Source organism: Hydra vulgaris, chromosome 02, assembly GCF_038396675.1.
Source record: "Hydra vulgaris chromosome 02, alternate assembly HydraT2T_AEP".
NCBI classification, from domain to species: Eukaryota; Metazoa; Cnidaria; class Hydrozoa; order Anthoathecata; family Hydridae; genus Hydra; species Hydra vulgaris.
Genome location: NC_088921.1, coordinates 36,104,916 through 36,128,925, shown reverse-complemented (window position 1 = coordinate 36,128,925; position 24,010 = coordinate 36,104,916). Strand labels below are relative to the sequence as shown.

General features: G+C 23.8%; 2 protein-coding genes across 6 annotated transcripts in view; both read left to right on the top strand.

Annotated features, from left to right (window-relative positions):
- Nucleotides 1-276: 276 nt before the first annotated feature.
- Nucleotides 277-17,089, top strand: LOC105843532 (NEDD8-conjugating enzyme Ubc12). Its single transcript, XM_065790742.1, has 8 exons — nucleotides 277-560; nucleotides 2,224-2,318; nucleotides 9,961-9,999; nucleotides 11,478-11,528; nucleotides 13,382-13,434; nucleotides 14,211-14,274; nucleotides 16,363-16,393; nucleotides 16,708-17,089. The coding sequence occupies exons 1-8, from the start codon at nucleotides 461-463 to the stop codon at nucleotides 16,815-16,817; spliced, it is 543 nt and encodes a 180-aa protein (XP_065646814.1). The 5' UTR covers nucleotides 277-460; the 3' UTR covers nucleotides 16,818-17,089.
- Nucleotides 17,090-17,682: 593 nt separating this feature from the next.
- The window catches only part of LOC100208131 (centrosome-associated protein 350), a 70,464-nt gene continuing 64,136 nt past the window's right edge, over nucleotides 17,683-24,010 (top strand). For 2 of the 5 annotated variants that reach the window (XM_065790740.1, XM_065790737.1), the window contains exons 1-4: nucleotides 19,204-19,283; nucleotides 21,152-21,226; nucleotides 22,834-22,940; nucleotides 23,866-23,909. In XM_065790740.1, the coding sequence (XP_065646812.1) occupies nucleotides 22,865-22,940; nucleotides 23,866-23,909 (120 nt within the window). In that variant the 5' untranslated portion in view covers nucleotides 19,204-19,283; nucleotides 21,152-21,226; nucleotides 22,834-22,864. Of the gene's footprint in view, nucleotides 18,003-19,203; nucleotides 19,284-21,151; nucleotides 21,227-22,833; nucleotides 22,941-23,865; nucleotides 23,910-24,010 lie in introns of those variants that run through there. The other 3 variants (XM_065790738.1, XM_065790741.1, XM_065790739.1) reach the window with 3 other exon arrangements.

The following is a 24,010-nucleotide window of genomic DNA, read 5'->3' as shown; positions in this document are numbered from 1 at the left end:
TACATTCGCCTCTTCGACAATAATTTTAATGTGAGTATTAAGATATGTTAATAACTTTTAACGTAAATAATTTGAAAATAAGAAAAAAGCATAAATAATTAAATTTAAGCTCAATATTATTATTTTTTAAATGTCAATTAAGTACTATTTTTTAATACAAGTTTAGGATTAATTAAGATTACTAAAACAAAGTACAGGTCGTTGGTGTCTTATCCATAAAAACTTTTTGTTTACGCTGCCAAACATCAGCTTTATTTTATTGTATTTTTAATACGGAATCTTCTGTAATTTTACCAAATACGGTCCGGAAATATTAGTATGTTGTCTATATTTCTGCCATTGCAACTTACGTATTATGTACATATTTAAAAAAAAATTATATAGTACTTTTATAAAGTACTATTTATGAAAGTTTTAAATTTTATAAAAATTAGTATAGTCGACTGGTTCAAAATTTAAAATGATTAAGTTATTTTCGCTAAAAAATCAACAAACAGATCCAAATCGTGGGCCTGGAGGTGGAAAAAGAGCTTCTGCAGCACAGTTAAGGGTTCAAAAAGGTAAAAAATAAATAAATAAATAATAACAAAAAACTAAAAGTTTTCAACCATTTGATAGAATTAGAATCTTTAGTAGAAAATATTTGGTTTTGAAAAATTTAAGTAATGACTAAAGATGACTCATAATTTATTTTTTTGTTTTAAAAAAATACTCCTGTTTTTATTACTATTATTTATAATAAATATTTTTTATATGTTGAAATATATGTATTTAGCTTTTTAAAAGGTTTTACCTTTCTTTTAAAATAGGATAGTATTGCATGCTGGCTATTGTTTTGAAATGTCCTTGAAGGACATTGTCCATTTTTATAGGTATTCTTGAATGACCCGGAATGTCCTGGAAAATTACATTTTCTTCAAAATGTTCCTGAAATGCTATGCTATATTTGAAATAAAGTTAAAAAATTAATAATAATATTAGATTTAAATAATTTTTTTACTACTATATAAAAAATTTATAATAATAGTTTGAGTTTAATTTTTAACAACAAGAAAGCATTTTTTACAATTTATTATTTATTTAAAAAGTCTTTAATCTTTATAAGCAGTTTATTTTATAAAGATCAACTACTAGAGGGCTTAGGTAAAAAATAGAGATATAAAGCCGGAGTCTGTTTTGGATTCCACATCCCTGACTGTAATATGAACTAATGATGGATCTAAATATTTGTTTAGCTTTGTCTGTCAATACTGGGCTGAAGACATATGCCATTTGAAAATTGGTCTTACATGCAAATAATTTTATGAAGAAATTTAAGAAAATAAAAATAAGTTACAAAAAGTGTAAAAAGCAAAAAGTATCTTTAAAATAGTCATATAATAAATATTGTATTAACAGATTATATTGACTTTACATGATTTTACCTGCATTTTTAAACAATTTTTTTAAATATATTTACATTAACAGATAAAATATAATTTAATTTCCATCAAAAAAATCTGATCTAAAAATTTCATCACAAAAATCCTTTTTGCGGCTTATATGTTTAGGAAATATATTCTTTTTCTTTTAAAAAAATCTGGTCAGCCTACCCATGTATTATGCTAGCAATGTAAACATACTTAATTTTTAGTTAAGATAAATAGTTTAAATTTTACACATTAAATAATAAGTTTGAATATGCAATGAGGTTTGCATATGCAAGGCTTTGTGTAACCTGAATATATTTTCAAGAAATCATTTTTTCCTTAATTTTAAAATGTTTGTTATACCCTATATATTATTAACACTTATATAATAAATATAATAATTGTGTATATGCAACACCCTAAACTCGTTACTTTGCTTATATACATTTTAAAGCATGTCTTTAAGCTGTTAAATTATTAATGCACAATTTCTAATATGGAAGTTTTATCATTAAATAATCATAGATAAAGTATAAGTATACTATGAAAAAAATATAGCTAAAACATGTTCACGAAAATATCTCAAATAGTAATATCCAAAGTTTCTTTAAAGTATAAAGAGTGTAAATAGTTTATAAATCAACCTTTTTGTTTTCAGTCAAATTTATTTATTGTTAAAATTATTTTGTAAAAACTTTAAAAATGGAAATCTAATAAAAATAGAATACAAAATATAATAAAAAAGTTTTAGTTTTAAATTTTATTGTATAAGTTGTATAAATTTTAATTTTATTAAATTTGGAACTTTTTTTAGACTTGTCAGAACTGCAGTTACCTAGGACTTGTCAAACAGAATTTGCTGATCCGGATGATTTGCTTAATTTTAAACTGACCATACAACCTGATGAGGTATATAATTTATAGTTTGTTAATTATATTTCTAATTAGTATTAGCATATATTCGTATATTAGGAATAATATTTAACCATTTATAAAAAATGCTTTTGTTTTCTTGACAAGAACAAATAGAAAAAAAGAAAAAAAGTTTTCTATTATAGTGGTCCACTCAGCTTCAATCAGGTATATATATATATATATATATATATATATATATATATATATATATATATATATATATATATATATATATATATATATATATATATATGTATATATATATTTATTTATATATATATATATATATATATTTATATATATATATATATATATATATATATATATATATTTAAATATATATATATATATATATATGTATATATATATATATATATATTATACATATATATGTAAATATATATATGTATATATATGCATGTATATATGTATGTATGTATATATATGTATGTATGTATATATATATGTATATATATGTATGTATATATATATATATATGTATGTATATGTATGTATATGTATATAAATATATATATATATATATATATATGTATATATGTATATATGTATATATGTATATATATATATATATATATATATATATATATATATATATATATATATATATATATATATCAGGCCTTGTTTTAAATAAAAAATGCTTAATGCGTTAGCTTAATGCAATATTTAACTTCATAAAATTCTCTTTATTTTTTTTATTTTTTAAAGATGTCAACTTATTTAAATTACTGCAATAATATTAATTACCTCAAAACGAGTTATACCAAAAATACCAATGTCTCTTTTGGCCAGATCTTGCTGTTTTTCACTATTCTAAAAAAGTTCAACAGTGGTGCAAAGATAATAACGTGAAAATTGTTCCTAAAGATGTGAATCCTCCAAATTGTTCTGAAGAATGCAAAATTGAAGATTTTTGAGCAATTGTTAAAGGAGTTCTTTAGAAGACTGGTGGAGTAACAAAAAATGAAAAGGGCTTCCAAAAAAAGTGGGTTAATGCCACCAATAAGGTGAAAAAAGAAAAAATCTGCAAAATGATGGCATCAACCTGTTATAAAATTTGATCTCTTGCCAAACAGACCATCAAGCCCCTTAAAATAAGTTGAAACCCTAAATAATGTAAACACATTTAGTATAAAAAAATTGAAATAAAAAGCATTAATGGTTTTAGAGAAATCTCAATTAAAAGTTGACTGGATTTTTCCGTGTCCACCCAATATCCATTAAGTATGCATACATATATTTCTTTTGCTACACAATTAAATATGTGTAATATATATATTTCTTTTGTTTCCTGGCTTCATTTCACTTTTTAAGATAAATAAAATTTGTATATGTAAATGGTTGCTAAAAATAAACTTGCTAGTTGCATATTGAAAATATGCAAAAATTGTGACTTTTCAACTACAAATGATTTTAAAAAGATTTATTTAAAAAAAAATTAACAAGTAAGCGAGTAGGAAATTAAAAAAATATATTAATTTATTTACTATATTTATTTAAAGTTTATTAGTTTATTATTAAAATTACATCGCTGAATATATCGTTAATTAAAAATAATCGCTGCGGTTTAACTTGGGTCATAAAAAAACAGTTTAACTTATGTTTTGTGCAAACTTTTGATGCAGCCATTAATTTAAAATTTAATTTTGTGTTAAAAAAAAAGTGTTTAGGAAGGAAAACCGAAAAAACAAATGCGATAAAAATAAGCTGGTTTTGTTTTAAGAACAAATAAAATTTAAAAATTGAACAACATTTAGTATTATTTTAAAATAGATTTGGCAGTTAAGTTAAACCCAAGCATTAACTTTAATTTTAATTAACTTAAATATAATATTTTGATAAATTATATATTATTTTATCAGAATAAAATTATATATTTTTATTAAATTAGTTTTAAATTAAATCATATACTTTTTTATCAGAATTAAATTATGTTTTTATGATCTTTGCTTCAAACCTAAAAAAATCAATCATTAAAATATAATAAAAAATAAATAAACTTTTAATTTTATTTGAATTTTTTTCATTAGTAAATATTTACTAATGAAAAAATTTATTATTTAAATTTATTATTTAAATTTATTATTTAAATTTATTATTTAGATAGCGCTTATATCAAACATAATTGCCATTCAAACTTTTGTAACAAATATTTTTACATAAATGTCATTCAAAAGTTAATGTAACTTTTTATAAAATTAATTACTTTTTTATCTTACCGCTTATAGTATAATTTAAAAGTTAAAAATGATTATAATCTAAGTTATAGAGTTGAGAGAGGGTTGTAACCAAAAGAAAAGTAGCCTCCCTCAACTGTAGTGGCCTTCATGGCCTCGGTGAGGTGAATTGAAATTAAAAAAAAAATAATAATAAGATAATATATGTAACATAAATATATATATATGTATATATATATATATATATATATATATATATATATATATATATATATATATATATATATATATATATATATATATATATATATTTGAAAGATGACATCTTGTATGAGAGTATATTATATATTATTTTAAAACATCAAGAAATACAGTTTCTCTCAATACAAATAATATTGTTATATAAGAAATTTTTGCTGGGTTATAGATACCAGCATCATCGGCTTGTAAAATATTACAATAATTTTTAATCGTTATAGTTTATATAAAATTGTTACTATTGATGTCAGCGGTTGAATGGCTTCTTTTGATTTTTAAATTTTAAAAATGGCGTCCAAAACATAGTTTTGACATATTGGCCTTCATCAAGGTTAATTCTGCCGTATCGCGCAGAGCACATGTTATTTTGTATTTCTAACGCCTCTCTAAATTTTCTTTCAAACTTTTTATTTTCTACCTTTAACGTTCTTGTTTTTTCCCAAATAATATTTTCTTTGCAAAAGGTTTTATGAAATGCTAATGCAGATTGATTAGGCTTGTTTTCATTAATGCTCTTCTGATGTTGATGCATCCGCGTACTTACCTGCATTTTTGTTTCACCTATGTAAACTTTGGAGCAGTTGTATTTTATTATATACGTTCCAGGTTGGCTGTTACTTGGTAGTTTTGTTTTGTTTTTTGATGTTAATAAAGATCTTAAATTTGGGTTTGATTTAAATACTGCTCTGTACCCTGCTTTTCGGAATATTTTTCGAAGTTTTGGTGAAAGGCCTGGTACCCAAGGTAAAGACACTACAGGAAGATTGTTGCATTCTGATGGATGTTTTTATTTTGTCTTTTTTCATGGAATTGGTGTGTAATATTCCTCAATAGCTTTTCATTGTACCCATTTTCAATAAATGTCAATTAAAAAATTTATTTCGTTTTGCAAATGATGTTTACTACAGATGGAGTAAGCTCTGTGGAGAAAACCTTTAAATATAGCTGTTAAAATATTTGGATCGTGATTTGAATGCGGTTTAATTTGAATGTAAGTGATTGCCTCTTTTCAATAAACTTTGTACTCATATTTTCCTAGTGTGTTATTTGTAATGGTTATATCAAGAAAGTTAAGCGTTTTTGTTTCGTTTTCAACTTCAATTGTGTATTGTATTGCAGGATGTTGCTGATTTAAAATATCTTGGAACTGTTTTGCTTGTTTGATGTTAGGAAATCTTGCATGACTATCGTCAATGTATCTTAAAAATGATTTTAGATTAAGTGCAGGATTTTTTGTCAAAGCCATTTTAATTGCATTATTTTCATGGAATTGTAAAAAAGATTCCGCGAGAACAACCATGAAAGAAAGTCCGATTGGTCCTGAGTTTTCCATTACGTGAATCTCATTGTTCCAATGAAAATAACATTGATATAAGCAAAGTTCTATGAGTTGCTTTATTTCAGGTATACTTAGTTTTGTTAAGTTTTTATATGATAAATTGTTGCTTAGTTGTTCTAAAATCTTCTTTTAACGGAATTGACGGGTACAAGTTTACAACATCATAAGACACTTAAATATCATTGTTGGCGACATTCCAATTTTCAGCTTTTTTTATAAAGTCAAAAGAGTTTTTTAATCGTGTCGGATTTTCATTTAAGACTGGTTGTATTATCTTAACTAGGAATTCTGATATTCCGTGGTTTGTTGTGCCAATGGTAGAAATAATTATTCTCATAGGGTACGATTTTTCTGGTTTATGAGCTTTTATTACTCCATACATTCGAGGTGGGATAGGATCACTTGGATATATTTTTTCGTATTCCTCTTTAGAAAAACGCTGTTTTTTATTTAGTTTTGAATATCTTTTCCATTTTTTTTTTTTTGCAATATCTTTTCCATTTGCATGTTCACTTTTAAGTATGTTAAACTTTTTTTTTTTCTTTCAAAACTAAATATATATATATATATATATATATATATATATATATATATATATATATATATATATATATATATATATATATATATATATATATATATATATATATATATTAGGGTGTCCCAAAAAACAACATTTTTGAAAAATATATGCAGAGACCCCCTTAATGTGTTCTATATAATACAAAAACACTAGATTAAAAATTTTTTTGAATAAAAAATATTTTAAGGGGTTCCTCAAGACCCTCGAATATTTAATGGGTCCCTAATATTTTCAAAAAAAAAGTTTTTTAAAAGTATGTCAAACGGATTCTAAAATGAAGCAAAATTATATAATAATTTGAAAAATAATATTTTTTGAAAATATTAGGGACCCATTAAATATTTGAGGGTCTTAAAGGACCCCTTAAAATATTTTTTATTCAAAAAAATTTTAAATCTAGTGTTTTTGTATTAGATAGAACACATTAAGGGGGTCTCTGCATATTCTGCATATAAGGGGGTCTCTGCAAAAATATTGTTTTTTGGGACTCTCTAATATATATACATATATATATATATATATATATATATATATATATATATATATATATATATATATATATATATATATATATATATATATATATATATATATATTTATATATATATATATATATATATATATATATATGTATATATATATATATATATATATATATATGTATATATATATATATATATATATATATATATATATATATATATATATATATATATATATGTATATATATATATATATATATGTATATATATATATATATATATGTATATATATATATATATATATATATATATATATATATATATATATATATATGTATATATATATATATATATATATATATATATATATATATATATATATATATATATAAATATATATATATATATATATATATATATATATATATATATATATATATATATATATATATATATATATATATATATATATATATATATTGAAATAATTTAAATATACAAACAATTTTAATTTAAAAAATACAACTTTATAATGGAACTTAAAGTTTCATGCTATTCGGCAATCATCAGCCATATTATTCAAATATAAAATAAAAACCGTTATAAAAAATACAAGTTTAGCGTTGCATTGGCATCTGACGTCAAGTATACATGATCTGATATTTGCTAATCGCCAGACCAAAGTTAGATAGTAAAAATTTTTTCTTATGCCTACAAGCAGAAACCAATTCACTTTTTTTGTTAAGTAGTAATCGACTATCAAAAGTAATAATAATGTATTTTTCATTGATGCAAAGGTTACACTTTTTTGTAGATGGATTATAAGAATTGCATCTTTTAATTATGTTCCACTTAATTACAGGCATGTTACCTGCGTATTTATGTTTCCAGATTTCCTTGAAAAGTTCTGTATCATTCCTATACCTGGTTGCATTAAATGATTTAAGGTGGTTTGCAAATCTGCTTGAATGCATTTTCACTAATACCGATGTAAGATTTTTCCGTAAGACTGGGATTAGGTGATGCTAAAGTGGCTTTATATACAACATTTTCTGATAGACATTGGTTATTTAATGGGCATGCAGTTTTTTTAATGCAGTTGCAATTTATATCATTAGCTCAAGTTTGTTGCACAAAATTTGTTGGTTGTGTGAATTAATAATTGATCGAATATTTGGCATGTAACTAATTTTTATTGTGTTTCTGTTGAAAATTTTGTGGAGTTTATGATGTAATGAAAAATGCAAGTCAATTAAGTTTTAGAAAAGGTGTCTAATTTTTGTTATCACATTTTTACTGAAAGGAGGATTAAACCATATCTTTTTTCTTTTTCGTTTGTTAGTATTAAAAGGATTTAGATTTGAATGATATTGGAGATTAGTGTGAAATCCAGACTTTTCTAATGCGACTTTTTAAATGGGAGCAGTCTTTTTGAAAATTTTTTTGCTTGAAGAATTGGAAGTTAATCTATGTTCAATTGAGTTTGGTAATTGTTTTAAAATGCTTGGTGGATGGTTGGAACTAGCATGGATATAATTTAATGTATTATCAGGTTTATGGTAAGGTTGAAAAGTGTAGTTATTAAGATTAAATGTAACATCAAGGTAATTAACAATTTTCATATTAGATTGAATGGAAATGCAGAGGTTGTTTTGTTTAAATGTTTAAGTAAAATGCTTCTTAATTTTTTCCATTTTTGGACCACTTGCATTTTTAAACACAGCTAAGCCATCATCTCTAAATAATCCAAAATCAGATTTTTTATTTAATTTTCATTAATAGAAGGGTAAAAGTCAACAATGCTGAAAATAAGGAATTTATAAAAATGTTTGTCATAGATGTTTTTGAACCAATTTATTACATTTTGAGTACTATTCCACTGATTTAATTGCAAAATTTTTCTTATATTGGTGTTAATATCTGATAAATTATGTTTACTTATTCTACCAACTTCATTCTTAGCTGGGTTAATTAGACGAACAGTAAGATTTAAAAAATTAGGTTTATGGTCTTTTAATGTAATGAAACAATTAGAAGAACTGTTTATATTGATTTTGTTTAAAACATGATTCTTCAGAATAGTTTTTCCTTCTTTATTAATGTGATCTTTTATTATAGGGTTGGTTTTTTTATAATTGGATGTAGTAGCATTCATTAACAACTTATTGTATTCGTCTTTTGATAATTTATATAAATTTGATGTTTTATCTGCGTAAGTAAGTATACATTGATTTTCGAATAAAAGAAATATCTTTTTTATAAGTTATATATATATATATATATATATATATATATATATATATATATATATATATATATATATATATATATATATATATACACACAATTTATTTTAAAAAATGTCCAGATGCTTGAATAAATAAATATAAGTAAAAAACAACCATTGCTGATGATTTTTTTGTTGCTGATCTTTTTATTATACAAAATGTTACAGTGTTACTAACAAAATTATTACTAAAACAATCAATTATCATTCATTCATTTAGTTATTTTATTTTCTCAATAAAGCTTTTTATCTAAAAATCAAAAAAGATTTTTTGAAGGTTTTGATTGCTTGCTCAAGCACTGTCAGCACGGGCAGCTCATATTGCCTGCCAAGTCAGTTTTATATGGGCGTTTCACTGCTCATGCCCTCATTTACTCCTGCTGGGGCCTGTATATTTATGTTTAAATGCTATTTTATATTTTGATATTTTTGTTGTGTTTAAAAATATATTTTCTACTATTGTTCTATAATTTATAATTTATTTTACAGGGATTTTATAAAAATGGTATATTTGTATTCACTTTCAAAGTAAGTTTTGATTTATCATATTTTTCTTAGTCATGTAGTTATATATTTTCAAATGTATTTCACAGTTGGTTAATGTTTAAGAAGCTTGTTGTGACTGTTAATGTACTATTTGTTATTGGTGACTTTGTTAGTACTTGAAGTGATAAGTAAAAAATCTTATCTAAACCTTGATAGCTTTAAGATGAGCAACTTGTTTGGGTTGTTCATTTTAGTCAAATATAATGCTAGTTAAAAGAACTTTCCTTGCAATATGCAATTTTAAAATTATTTTCAATAAGCAACAACAGCATTTAAGGGGTAGGGTGAGATTCGTTCTCTGCATGAGGGGGGCAAGAAAGTTAAATAGCAATTTTGATATTAAATAACTTTTGAAATTAAAATTTTTTTTTTAATTTATTTTTCTGGCAACAAAACTACTTTAACTCTTTAATCAGATTTTCAGCATGTTAGATTATGACCGAGATGGTTTGTTTAAGTATATTTTCTATTTTAAAGTGGTCTAGGGAGAACTTTTTTCTGTAAGATCGATGTGCTAGATAAAATTTATAAATTCTTTTTCGTTTAAGTTTTGATGTCATTTTCTACAAATTTGCAACTTTCTACAAATTTGCAACGTTCTAAACACAGTATATATAATGAAAAGGAGTTAAGTTTATAATAAATTAAACTAAATTCAATAAAACTTGTGGGTGTTCCATATTTTAACCCTTCGTATCACAATATTTCCAAAAAATATTTTATGAAGTATACTTGGTAATTTTTATTAAATAAGTAAACACATTTTTTTGTTTTTTGAAATTTAAAATGTAACTAATTTTCATAGAACAGTATGTAACAGTTGCAATGATTTGTTTGAATTAAAACGCTTGCACTGGATTTTGTGAGCATTAAATAAGTTTGTGACAGATCTGTCACATGGCGATACGAAGTCTCTATTTTTTTTTATTATTCACCAGTTGAAAGTCTATCTATTTTGCTACTGCAATATGTTTGATATTAAAACAACCTTTTAATATCAAAATTATTAAAGACTTATTATTATGTAAAGTGTACATACATTTTATGTGAAGACTACCATGCAAAAGTGTGTGTGTGTGTGAGTGAGTGAGTGAGTGAGTGAGTGTGGGTGTGTCTATTAATATATATATATATATATATATATATATATATATATATATATATATATATATATATATATATATATATATATATATATATATATATATATATATATATATATATATATAATATATATATATATATATATATATATATATATATATATATAGATAGATAGATAGATAGATAGATATATAGATATAAATATATATATATATATATAAATAAATATAATTATATATATATATATATATATATATAATTATATATATATATATATATATATATATATATATATATATATATATATATATATATATATATATATAGTATATAATAAGTATATGTTGATTGTATAGATTGGACCTAACTATCCACATGAGCCTCCTAAAGTAAAGTGTGAAACAATGGTAAGATCTACATTAGCTTATTTTGCATTACAGATTTAGAAATAACTAAAAATTTTAAATTTTAAATCAGAAAATAACTTAAAATTAAAAAAAAAAGTAATATTAGATTATTGTAATAAATCTAATAAGCTTTAATAAGTTGTAAATAAGTTTATAATTTGTTTTATTTTATTAATTGTATATCATTATATAAAATAAAATGTATAACCAGTTAGACTAAAAAATTCTTTAATATAATATTTAAATATGAAATACAGGCAATAATAAAAGTAACAAAGATACATCCATGACAAGAGATGTTAGCAGGCCTTTGCATTAGAGGCGTGTGGTCACATGCCTAATATGACTACGCATATAATACTTTCTTTTGACTACGTGGCCATGGCTCTTTGCAAGTTTTGACAATTGGCGCTATTAAAAATTGCACTAAAAAAAACAGAGCAAACATAAATGCGATTTTTAATTTAATTGATTCCATAGTTACAATTAAACTGCTACAAAATTTCCAGAGTACTTTATTGCAATGTAATAAAAGGCGATCATTGAAAAAAATATTCAGATTAGAGTTTAAGACAAAATGAGTACAGAAGCTATCAAAAAATCATTACAAACGGTTTTATCATGGAAATATAATTTCTAATAAAAAAATTATTTACATTACTAATGAAAATAATCTTGAAATAATCACATCTGCGAACTATTTTAAACTATCCCAGGGTGCGGCATATCGTTTTTTTAATGAAGGTTGACTTATGTATCTTTATTGAATTTCTTCATTACTTCACTTTAAGGAAAATAAGAAAATTATAATTAAATCAAGCATGCAAAATTTAATTTATAATGCAATTGCTAATTACTTAAAAGAAACCATGCTTAAACATTATGATCGCTTTCTTCAATAAAAGTAAACCATCATAATGTTTAAGCACGGTTTTATTTGAAGTAATTGCAAAAGAATTCATTTTAAGTAAAATTTTGCATGCTTTTGTAAGCGCATGCAAAAAACATGCTAAAACATTATTACATCCTTCAATAGTGTACTTAGTTATTTTATTTAAAAGTAACGCTATTGAAAATTTAAAATTTGCATCACAAAATTTTATTAAATTTCATGACACTTTTAAGCAGTCTAATTTACTTACATTTTTAAACATCCTGCTGTGTTAAATATATCGGTTTCTAAAAAAATAAATAAAAAATCTGGGAGGGGGAGAGGGGAAAGGCAGACCCCTTCATGACCCTCCCTCTCACTATGGATCTGCTCTTGTATTAGCCTATTTATTCATGGGAGGGAATGATAAAAATTGATAGAGCTGTGATAAATTTTTTTAACTTTCGCTCACAATTAAATTTACATCAAATAATGTTTTAATTTTTTCTGGTTTTTCTACTATTTATTTCTTTAACATTTTTATTTTTTTTTGTTTAATTTTTGTTAAATTAGTTTAATTATTTTTTTTAGATTTTATTCTCTTTTCAGTTTATGGATTATTTATTTTAATTTAAGTTTGCTTTTTTTTAAACGCCTTTTTTAAAAGCACTAATGATTAAAACTTGCAAAGAACTGCAGCCAAGTTGTCAAAACAAAGTATTTTTTGCGTAGTCATATAAGTCGTGCAACCGCACGCCTCTTACGTGAAGGCCTGTGTTAAGCATTTTTTATCAGACTTTTCCTTTTACAATGACAACTTTTCTACACTTTTATTTTTATACAAAATGTAAATAGATTGACTGATGTAGCTTTAATGGTAGTGAGGTGTACATACATTGACTGAGGGTTTATTGTTTAGGATTTAAATCAAACTGTAGACAAGTTTTTTTTAAATTTTATTACCTAATAATTTTCTTTAAAGGTTTATCATCCAAATATAGATCTTGAAGGGAATGTTTGTCTTAATATACTAAGGTATGTATGATAACACAAGATATGTATGATAACACAAGGTATGTATGGTAACACAAGTTATGTTTTTATTGGAAAAGAGTGTTAATACATGTATGTAAAGTATGCTATCTTGTTTGCATAAAGGGGTGTATATAGATACACACATATTAGCGAAATTAATGATTAATCAGTCAATTAATGTGGATTGAATATAAGTTGTATGTGAGGTTTTTATATGATTTTCCAATGCTTGAGTTGTTTTGTGTAAGTTAAAATTATAGAAATTATCTTAATAAATAAGTGCATTTGTTGTGAGATTTTAATCAAACAGAAAAAATTTGATCAATAACAACCCTAGTTCATATATATTTGTAAGGTGTTAAACTATGTTAGCTTGTTTGTGTGAGATTGTGTGTGTGTATTTATGCATGTATGTATAACTTAGGTGTGTAAACTTACTAAGGTAATGGGTGCATATTAATGCATATGTGTTTATAATGTTTGTAAATTATTTTAATTTGTTTATGTAAGAAGCGTGTACATGAAAGATGTGTTATCCTTTTATTTGTGATAGTAGTTTTGTGCATATATGTGTGTAAGGTATGTTAGCTGGCTTGCTTATGAGGTTAAGGAAGTACATGATTAAGTGTGTTTTACACAATTGCGCATGTTATACATGATAATGTGTGTTTTAAATGATTGCATAAGTTAAAAATTTATATAGTTTATTATTAGGATACTTATGTGTTAAAGTGAACCACCTATTATTAAACTATTATATGAACTACATTTTTAAGGGAGGATTGGAAACCAGTATTAACTATAAATGCGATTGTATATGGTATACAATATCTCTTCTTGGTATGTATTTATTGCATTTTTTTTGTATGGTATTTTAAAAAAATTGAAGCTAAAATCTTTAAAAGGATAACCAAACCTTGAATGCAGTGTAATTCAAACTCAAATATTTTAAAAAAGCTTTGTTTTATAACTACAGTTATGGCTAAAAAGACCACTCAATTATTATAGTTCTGTAAAAAGAGTGTTGACAACACACTAAACAAAAATGTACTACATAGGTGTTACATATGTGCTATGTGGGTGGTTGCGTAGTTATTAACCAATAAGAAAATATATTCTCTATATACATTAAAATCATGTGAAATTCAATCATTGTTATCTTAGAGTATGGCTACAACATCACTTGTTAAATGCACAAAAGAACAAATTTTGAGATGAATAAGAAAATGGCAAATCTGAACAAATGATTGCTGCACAACAACTGTTCATGATATCATTTAGTGCATCAAGTCAGTAGATAGCATCAATCCAGGAAATTAGTGTAGAAGATTTAAAAAAAACCATTTCAAAGAAGATTTAAAAAAAACCATTTCAAAAACTGATAATATGATAGGCTATTTAGCTGTGAAAGATATACAGATTTCAAGCTCATAATTTCTTACTTAGCCTGGATTCTAGGATGAATGTTAATAATCGCATAGTTAAAATTAAAGATGACCAAATATCAAAAAGAATAGAATATTCAATCAGAAACAACATCAAAAAAAATGCAATCTTAGAAAGGATAATAAAAAGAAAAATGATTGAGTGAAGAAGGCTTTTTGCAAAACAGTAGCTGAATGCAGTCAACATTCATCCAAGATGAGTATTTTAGTTAAGATACCATCCATCCTTAACTCCACCAGGAAGCCCTGGTGCCCCTAGGCAAGGGGCATTTTGATTCATAGTTAACTTCTCCTAGAATAATATTTGAAGAACTAAATCCTTGATTCCTTGCCAAGAACTTAAATCTTCTTTTGTATCATGCTGCATTAAAGCCAAGCTTTATTTAAAGAAAATTTTTGAAACGAATACAAGGATAGAGCTGCTAAAATGTGGCATCGTGTCATGTTCTCAAGCAAAGCTCAAGTTAAGCAGCTTGCAGCATGTAAGTTCAGTATTCACTGACCACCAAACTCATTATCTTACAATGACAACTTTTAAATTACTTTCTTTTATTTTTATTTATATACAAAATGTACATGAGTTGATTGATGTAGCTTTAAGGCTAGTGGCTAGTGTACATACCTTGACTAATATAACTTTCACCGCTGCAGACTGTACATACATCAACTGAGGGTGTTTTTTTAGGATTTCAAATATGAAATAGCTCCAAGTGAGAAAATTTTTTTATAATTGTTTACAAAAAAGTTATTAAGTTATTAAATATGCGGATATCTATGCTTTGATTAAGTCATATTTTACATTCTAAGTTTAAAACTCAACCATAAAAAAATTGCATTCTTTCTTTTTTTTTTTTTTAGAAAAATTAGTATGCTTAGTTGGTTGAATTTTCATTTTAAAAAGTTTTTAATTGAAAATATAAAACTAAACATTTAAATAGCTTTTTAAAAGCTCTATGATTCTTTGTTGTTGTTGTTGTTTATATTTTTTTACAGTTTTTTAAAAATGGTTAATCCTTAATAACAAACTTTTTTAGGTCCCAAAAGCATAATAATGAACAAATATTTTTATTTATTTATTATCGCATAATTATGTAATACATATTTAAGCGATATTTTACTTTTAATGCGCTAGATGTTTTTTTCTATTTTTGTTTATGCAAGTAAAATATGACTCAACTTGAAAAAAAATAATATATTTTGCTGTTAAAAAAATAATTGTGTTTTGCATGGGCATTATTTTATCTGTGTAAACTGATTTACATGGGTGCCGAGGTGGGTGAAGCTGATCATCCGCCATTTCTGCCAAGGTATATATATATATATATATATATATATATATATATATATATATATATATATATATATATATATATATATATATATATATATATATATATATATATGTGTGTGTGTGTGTGTGTGTGTGTCAAAGCTTTACTTTAAAGAAAGCAAGTATATAGTATTATATTTTTTCTTTTTTAAGGAACCAAATCCTGACGACCCACTAAACAAAGGTATATTCATTTTTTTCTTTAGTAATTTTTTTTTTTTTTTCTTAATGTTAAAATAATAATTAAACTAATTCTAATATAATTAAGTTTAAATTTTAATAAATTATAATAATTTATTATTATTAATTATTAATTTATTAATTATAAATTGATAAATTTTGTTAATTAAGTTAATTAAGTATAAATGCTTTGATTTAAAACTTTTTGATTTTTTTTAAGCATCAAAGTAATAATATTATATAGTAATAAAAGACAAAAGAGTTAGAAAAAAGTATTCTTATTAATTTAGCATTTTTACTTACTTTTTAAAACTTTAGATGCGGCAGAGGTATTACGGCAAAATCGTCGTCTTTTTGAACAAAATGTACAAAGAACGATGAGAGGGGGATATATTGGAAGTGTGTACTTTGAGCGATGCATGAGATGACAACTTCTTAGCGTATAAATCTTTTAAAGAGAATTTGGAATGTGAAAAATATTGGAATGCTATTCATTGAGTTTGGTTTAAGTTATTTGCAATGTTTCTTTTTTGAAACAGAAGTTCAAATAGTTTATGCAAAAAAACTAATATCAAAAATAAACTCAACAGAATTCATTATAATTATAATTTGTTTGAATTGGTAAAAACAATATAAAATTAAATGTAAAAGCAAACATTAAAGTTTCTCAAGTGTTTATAAAAATTTGTATGTTTTGGTTTATTGTTTATTGATTTATAAGTTAGCTTAAAGATTACAAAATATTATTCTAAAGAAACTAAATAAAATATTTAAAAATTCTTTCTTAATGTTCTTTGTCTTCTTCATACATTTGTAAATATAATTTTCTTATTGCTGACAATTTTATTAATTTCTATTATTGCTACTTTTTGTTATTAACATTTATATTTTGTTATTTTAAATTCTGAACAAAAATCTTTTGTTAGCTTGCCATGAAACTTATAAAGTTAAAATTATGAGTTTAAATAATATGTAGTGATATCTTTAAAAACTTTTTTTTCATATTTCATAAAATTATTTTAGTTTTGTTATTTATAACTTTCAAAAAGTTTATCATCTCACAATACTAAAAGTTTAAATTACAGTCAGTTTTTTGCATTTGAAAATTCTATTTATCTATTTGCAAAAAAGTTTAACATCAATTCAACATAATTGTTGCATTAACCAAATTATTGATCTAAATTTTGCATAAAATGCATTAAAAAATTTCAATTAATTTTATTAAGTATTTAAACAAAACGATTGTGTAGCAAGATTTCATTGGTATTGAAGTTTTTTTTGTAATATAATAAATGAAACTTTTTCTTCAAGTTTAGAAAAGTTTTAACAAATCAAAGTTCTAAGGGAACCAAAATTAAATAGCACAATAAGTATTTATTCATTTGACAAAAGTTCAGGCTTAGTTCACATACAAAAAATCAACCTGGTAAATCTAAAATTATTGACCAAGTAGCAATTTTAAAATTGCTTTGTAAAGTTTAAAATACTTTAAAAAGTATTACAAAGTTTATAAAATATAAATATATATTACCCCAAGTGGCACAATCCCTCCACACTTGTATGGCATAATGAATGCACATATGCTGGCAAACAATTATCCAATTCAAATAATAGTAAGTATGATAGGATTGTCTTTATATTTATAAACTATCAAGTTACTTGGTAAATCTTATTCAATCTACTTCAAACCTACACTATCATCTGTAGTTCAATGCAATTTGTTGAATGTCTTCAGTCATGGTACATTGATCCTAATGAACTCTAAGTTTTGTTGAATATATTCAATTTTTATTTGATATTTTCTTAGAATAACTTAGTCCTAATTTTAATTAGCCCTAATTTTAATTCAAAACTTTTGTTTTCTAAAAATTTAAACTTAAATTTATACTTGTCAAATTTTAATTTTGCCTTTAAATTTGTGCTTGTCAAATTGTTATTTTTTTGCACAAGAACAACATGCACTCACTAAAAGACATTGATTCTATTGGTTTAGTATTAGTTGATATACACCTCCAGTTTATATAAAATCTATTAAAAGATATGTAGATTTATTCTTGTTTCAATAATGAAATAGAATCAGAATGATATCTTAAATTATTAAAAAATCAACAAACTAATATGAAATATACAATTGAAAATAAACACAATTTACAGACAAAATAAACTTTATAAATATTGTTATTGAGAGAATAACTAATTTGGAAAATACATCTTTATTATCTATCACAAAGGTATAACAAATCTACAAATAAAACTGCAATCTTGCCACAACTCAAAAATAACTTTTTCTCAAATAATTTATTCTCAATTCAAAGGGTTCATAAGGTTTTGCATTTCAGCAAATAACATGCAAATAAATGACATGAATTATTGTTTCGGAAACCTTATTTTTTTGAAATAAAAGAACATATTGCATTGAAAGTTGATTTTATTTTTTTAAAAGTTTTTCTTTATATATTATCACATAAATAATAAGGTTTAAATAACCTCTAGAAATATTGTTAAAAATAAAGTGAAAATGGTCCAAACCATAATCACATGTTTATTGAATATCTTGCAATACTGAGAAGTTTTACAATCGGAGTTGGAGTCGCAATTTTGTTTAGCAACTCCAACTTTCATAAAAATGTTGCGACTCTGACTCCACAGCCCTGTCTATACTTATTCAAATAAATAAAAATGTATAATAGGATTGCTTAACGATTAATGATTGATCGATATTGATTAAAATTAAAATTAGTTATGTTAAAATATGTTAAATATGCAAGTTATTTTGTTTTTATATAAATTTTATTGTTTATTGTTATTAAAATCTATTTTTTTTTTTTGAAGTTTAAAAAGTATTCTAATGGAAAAAATCAAGATAAAAAAAATCATTGGAATTGCTATCACAGGTGCTACAGTATTTAATGATATAATAAATTTAAATATTTTTAAAAAGTTTTACGTACATGGTTCTAAGCTTGTGTGTTTTGAATGGATTACCATAGTTTTTATTTAAATATAACATGGAATAAGCAAATTTTCACAACTACATGCTCTTTCTGGCATTTTGTTTTGCAGTTCAGTACTAATAATTTTGTTGTGATACTATCACTAGGGTGATTATAATCAGGTTTTATGAGTTACTCCTACCCATACACACAATTAAATTGGGAATTTTGTAATAGATTTTTTTATCCTAAGTTGCCTACACCATTGTTAAGAAACCTTATCCGCGCCAATATAGTATCAGTTTAACATTATGACTATAACATCTGTTAATTTAAAATTTTTTTCTGGTCTTTTAAGTTAATTTTTAAAATAAAAACAATGTTACATTTGTTGGGAAATCTTCCCATAATAACTAAATGGAATTATGATCTGGTGGTTGTGGTGGCCATTCCATTATTTTTAGTATTTGCTGATTTTGAAAATCTTCTAAATAGCTTTTGCAGATTTTGCTGGTATGTTTCAGATCATTATTGTGCATAAAAACAGATTCAAAAATAATCTCTCGCCAGGCAGCAGTACTTGATGTTCCATAATGTCTTTATAGATTTCTTTTGTTAAACTTTATTGTGTTTTTGTATGCATATCTGCATACAAAAACACAACATTTTAAAACAAAAACTTTAAGTTTGGACTTATCTATCCAAGAAACGTTTTTCTATTTTTTAATTGTCCAATATTCATGTGTTTTAGCCCAATTTAACTTTTTTGTTATATTAATCTACCTTGATAATGATTTACAAGCAACTACATACCCATGCAGACCAAATTTCTTCAGTCGATTGTTGACAGTGGAAGCGCTAACTTTAACATCATTTAACTGATTGTACGCAGACCTGATTTTTTTTTGGCAATGTATCTTCTATTCGATAAAGAAATCTTTTTTATTTCTTTATCTTGTAATTTATTAGTTTTTTAAGGTCTTCAGAGTGTTTTTAGCTATATAATATATATATATATATATATATATATATATATATATATATATATATATATATATATATATATATATATATATATATATATATATATATATATATATATATATATATATATATATATATATATATATATATATATATATATATATATAGTAGTATATATAAATACTCCTGCAAAAAAATGCAGACTTTTTTCTATACAGTTTTTTCAGGAAGAAAAATAATATAAAAAACTTTATTGCTCTTTAATAATACTGGAATAAAAAATTTTTTTGAAAAAAAAAAATTTTTAAGGGTCCCTCAAGACCCTTAAACATCAGACAGGTCCCTAATATTATTAACAGAAAAAAAGTTATTCAAAAGTATATCATGTTGGATCTCAAAAGAAGCAAAATTGTATAAAAATTTCAAAAATAATCATCTTTTTTTTTTTATAAAAAACATTAAGAAAAAAAAATTTTTTTTACAAAATACATCAGTACAAACATTGACTGTGGGTTTGGACGTGTATTATCTAGATATGGAAAACTTTTATTGCAGCAAAAAAAACTTTTTTTTTACTATTTCTTTTTCTTTCCGAAAAAACTGTTTAGATTTAGGTATTTTTAAAGCAGAATATTTGTAGAATCTATGCACTGCAGGAAAGTACTGATCCTAATACACAAAAATAGTAATTCATATATCTCAAGTATATTGTATATATGACAAAATGGATAAGGTTTACCATTTAATGTAGTATAAAATTTTTACCATTTTTCAAATAAACTTTTCTAAATCAATTCTAACATATTGGTAAGCTAAAATTTTGGTATATTTTGGTGTTTGTTTAGTTCCTATTGTTCTCTATGTGGGTTTAAAGATTTTGAAGAAACAGAGAGATGAAAAAATTGCAAGTAACTGAATAGGTCTCTATTTTTTTTAAATTATGACAATTTTTTTATTAAAAAAATGTTTAATATATTGATGTTGTTTATTTAGTTATTTCAAAACAATAAAGTTTGATGGTAATGTCAGTTGAATTTTACATCACATCATAGGATGTAATTAAAACTTACATAACTTGATTTAATTTGATTAACTTTTATTTTTCTAGCGCCTAATAAGTTTTCTTTGTTATTTAAAACTTTCTGAAGTATAGGATTAAAAGTGTCCCACATGTTATTTTTGTTGTTCTGTTCTTCTTTAAATTGCTTTTATTTTTAATATAGCAATTAATTTTTAATATTTAAATATAACTCTTAATATATTTAACAACAATAAATTTGTTTTAAAATAAAACTGCATTTTTTACTTGTATGTTAATATTATTATTATTATTACTATTATTTTGGTATATTTTATATCCCTTGATTGATAACAGTTGACTATTTTTATATAGTCAACTGCTATATTTATATATATACCAAAAATTTTGCATAAAACCTTTAATATAATAATAAATATTATATAATTAAAAAAAAAAGTTTTTATATAATATATTTATATATATCTACTACAGCATATTTATGTAAGCATGTGCTAACTTTTTTGCTTATCTAAATCTATACAGCTTTTTTAGAAAAAGAAGAAAAAAATAAAAAATAATGAATGAAAAGATTGCTGCCTCGTGCCAAACCCATAGTCGATGTTGCAGTACTCCGCTGTGAGTCAGGCTATTTGTCAGTTGATGTATGTACTGACCCCCCGGCAGCAGGCTATTTCAGTATGACATCACACTGCTCACCTAAATCAGCAGTATAAGATATAATATTTTAATTTATTTTGAATGCAGACACTCATTCCAGATAAAGAACAATACTGCAAATAATAGCAAAAAAAATGCTTTCTTTTTTTGCTATAATAAAAGTTCTTCATATCTAGATAGTACCTGCCCGAACCCAAAAATAATATATATCTATATCTATATATATATATATATATATATATATATATCTATATATATATATATATATATATATATATATATATATATATATATATATATATATATGTATATATGTATATATATATGTATATATGTATATATATACACACACATACATGCACATACATACACATACATATATGAATGCAGCATTAGATACACACAGATGACATTATACTGAAATATGGAGTTGCGGGGACTTAATTAGTTGAATTACTTTACATTGAGTCGTTTTTGTGTTTAATGATTTTAATCATTTTTGTGTCATCTGCAAAAAGTTATGCATTATTTTAGATTTGTGATGCCAAGTTGTTTATAAATATTAAAAAAGTAATAGCCTATGAACTGTGCCCTGAGAAACCGCACTGAGCTGTTAAGTTTTTGTGTGTGGAACTTGTTCCCCACACCAAAGTCTTGTGTCACAAAATCTTGTGCGTGGAACTTGTTCCACACACAAAAGTCTTGTGTCACAAAGTCTTGTGTGTGGAACTTGATCAAATGCTTTGCTGAAGTTTTTCAATGTTATATCAACTTTGAATTTTATGAAATAAAATGTTTTTTTTGTTTATTCTTTATTTTTGCGTTTAGGTATACATGTTAACATTAAAAAGTTTGTCAAATGTCACATTTTAAAGGAAGAAAAATTAACGAGCCAAGTTTACATATAGAAAATGTTTATGGTTCTTCACTTACTGGTGTGTAGTTAACTATTTTTAATTCTTTTAAGTAGCAAGTGTTTTTACTAAATTTACAAAGTTTTTCCTGTTATCTTTTAGACTCATTTAAAAAAATCCTTATTACTTGTGTCATTTTTCAGTATGATTTCTTACAAATATCTTAATCTGCAACCAAGATAATTCCAGTAAACTCAACCATATACATTTTTATCATTTGCTAAGAAAATGTTATCATACAGCTACAATCGCTGAAATGGAGTTATCTTGCTTGCATTTTAAGCCTTTCCTCTCCATTATATATTATTTGCAAAGCTTATAATGTTAGCTAAATTTTTTTTTAAATTTGCTTTGTTTTATTTTGGTAATTTTTTGTTTGACAACAGCTTTAATAGTTTAAAAAACTTGACTTATAATAATGATTTCCTACTAGTTTGCAAAAAAAAAAAAAAAAAAAAAATTTTTAGTATTTATGTTTATTGCCCAATATCTTAAAATGTCAAATTTTAAACAGATAAAGTACATTTTGGAATCGTTCTAGCTTCTTTTCTCTTTAAGTTCATCAAGCAGGGAAAAGTATTGAAAAAAAGGAAAAATCATTTTTTAAAATCTCTATAATTAATAAATGATTGAAGACCAAATTAAAACAAACACTAAATAAATAAAATTATAAGGTCGAGCCCTCCAATTTTCATTTATTAAAATCAAATGTGACAGTTCAAGCCATAAATGATAACAAACAAAACTTGTCTCAGTTGCATTAAGTATAGAGATTATTTTGCCAGCTTAACCAGGTTAGTGGAGACTAGAAAAAAAAATTGATCCAATTATAAAAATTTATGCATGGTATAGATAAGATTGATAGCAAATGTTTTATGTATATTATATATTGCATAAATACAAGTTTGCATACAGATAATTATTTATTTTATAATTTTTATTGTAGCATTAAGTGATGCTTGGGCATCAGTTGCTGAAGCAAAAAAGGAGGTAAGTAAAAGAATTTATTTAGTATATTTTATATAATGTATTTTATACACATAAATTTTGTTAGCATTTGTACATATATGTATATATATATATATATATAT

Coding starts and splice junctions, on each gene's coding strand:
- LOC105843532 (XM_065790742.1), top strand. CDS start 461: ATGATTAAGTTATTTTCGCTAAAAAATCAACAAACAGATCCAAATCGT. Junction 11,529..13,381: donor AAGTAAAGTGTGAAACAATG/GTAAGATCTACA, acceptor TTTTCTTTAAAG/GTTTATCATCCAAATATAGA. Junction 13,435..14,210: donor GTTTGTCTTAATATACTAAG/GTATGTATGATA, acceptor TACATTTTTAAG/GGAGGATTGGAAACCAGTAT.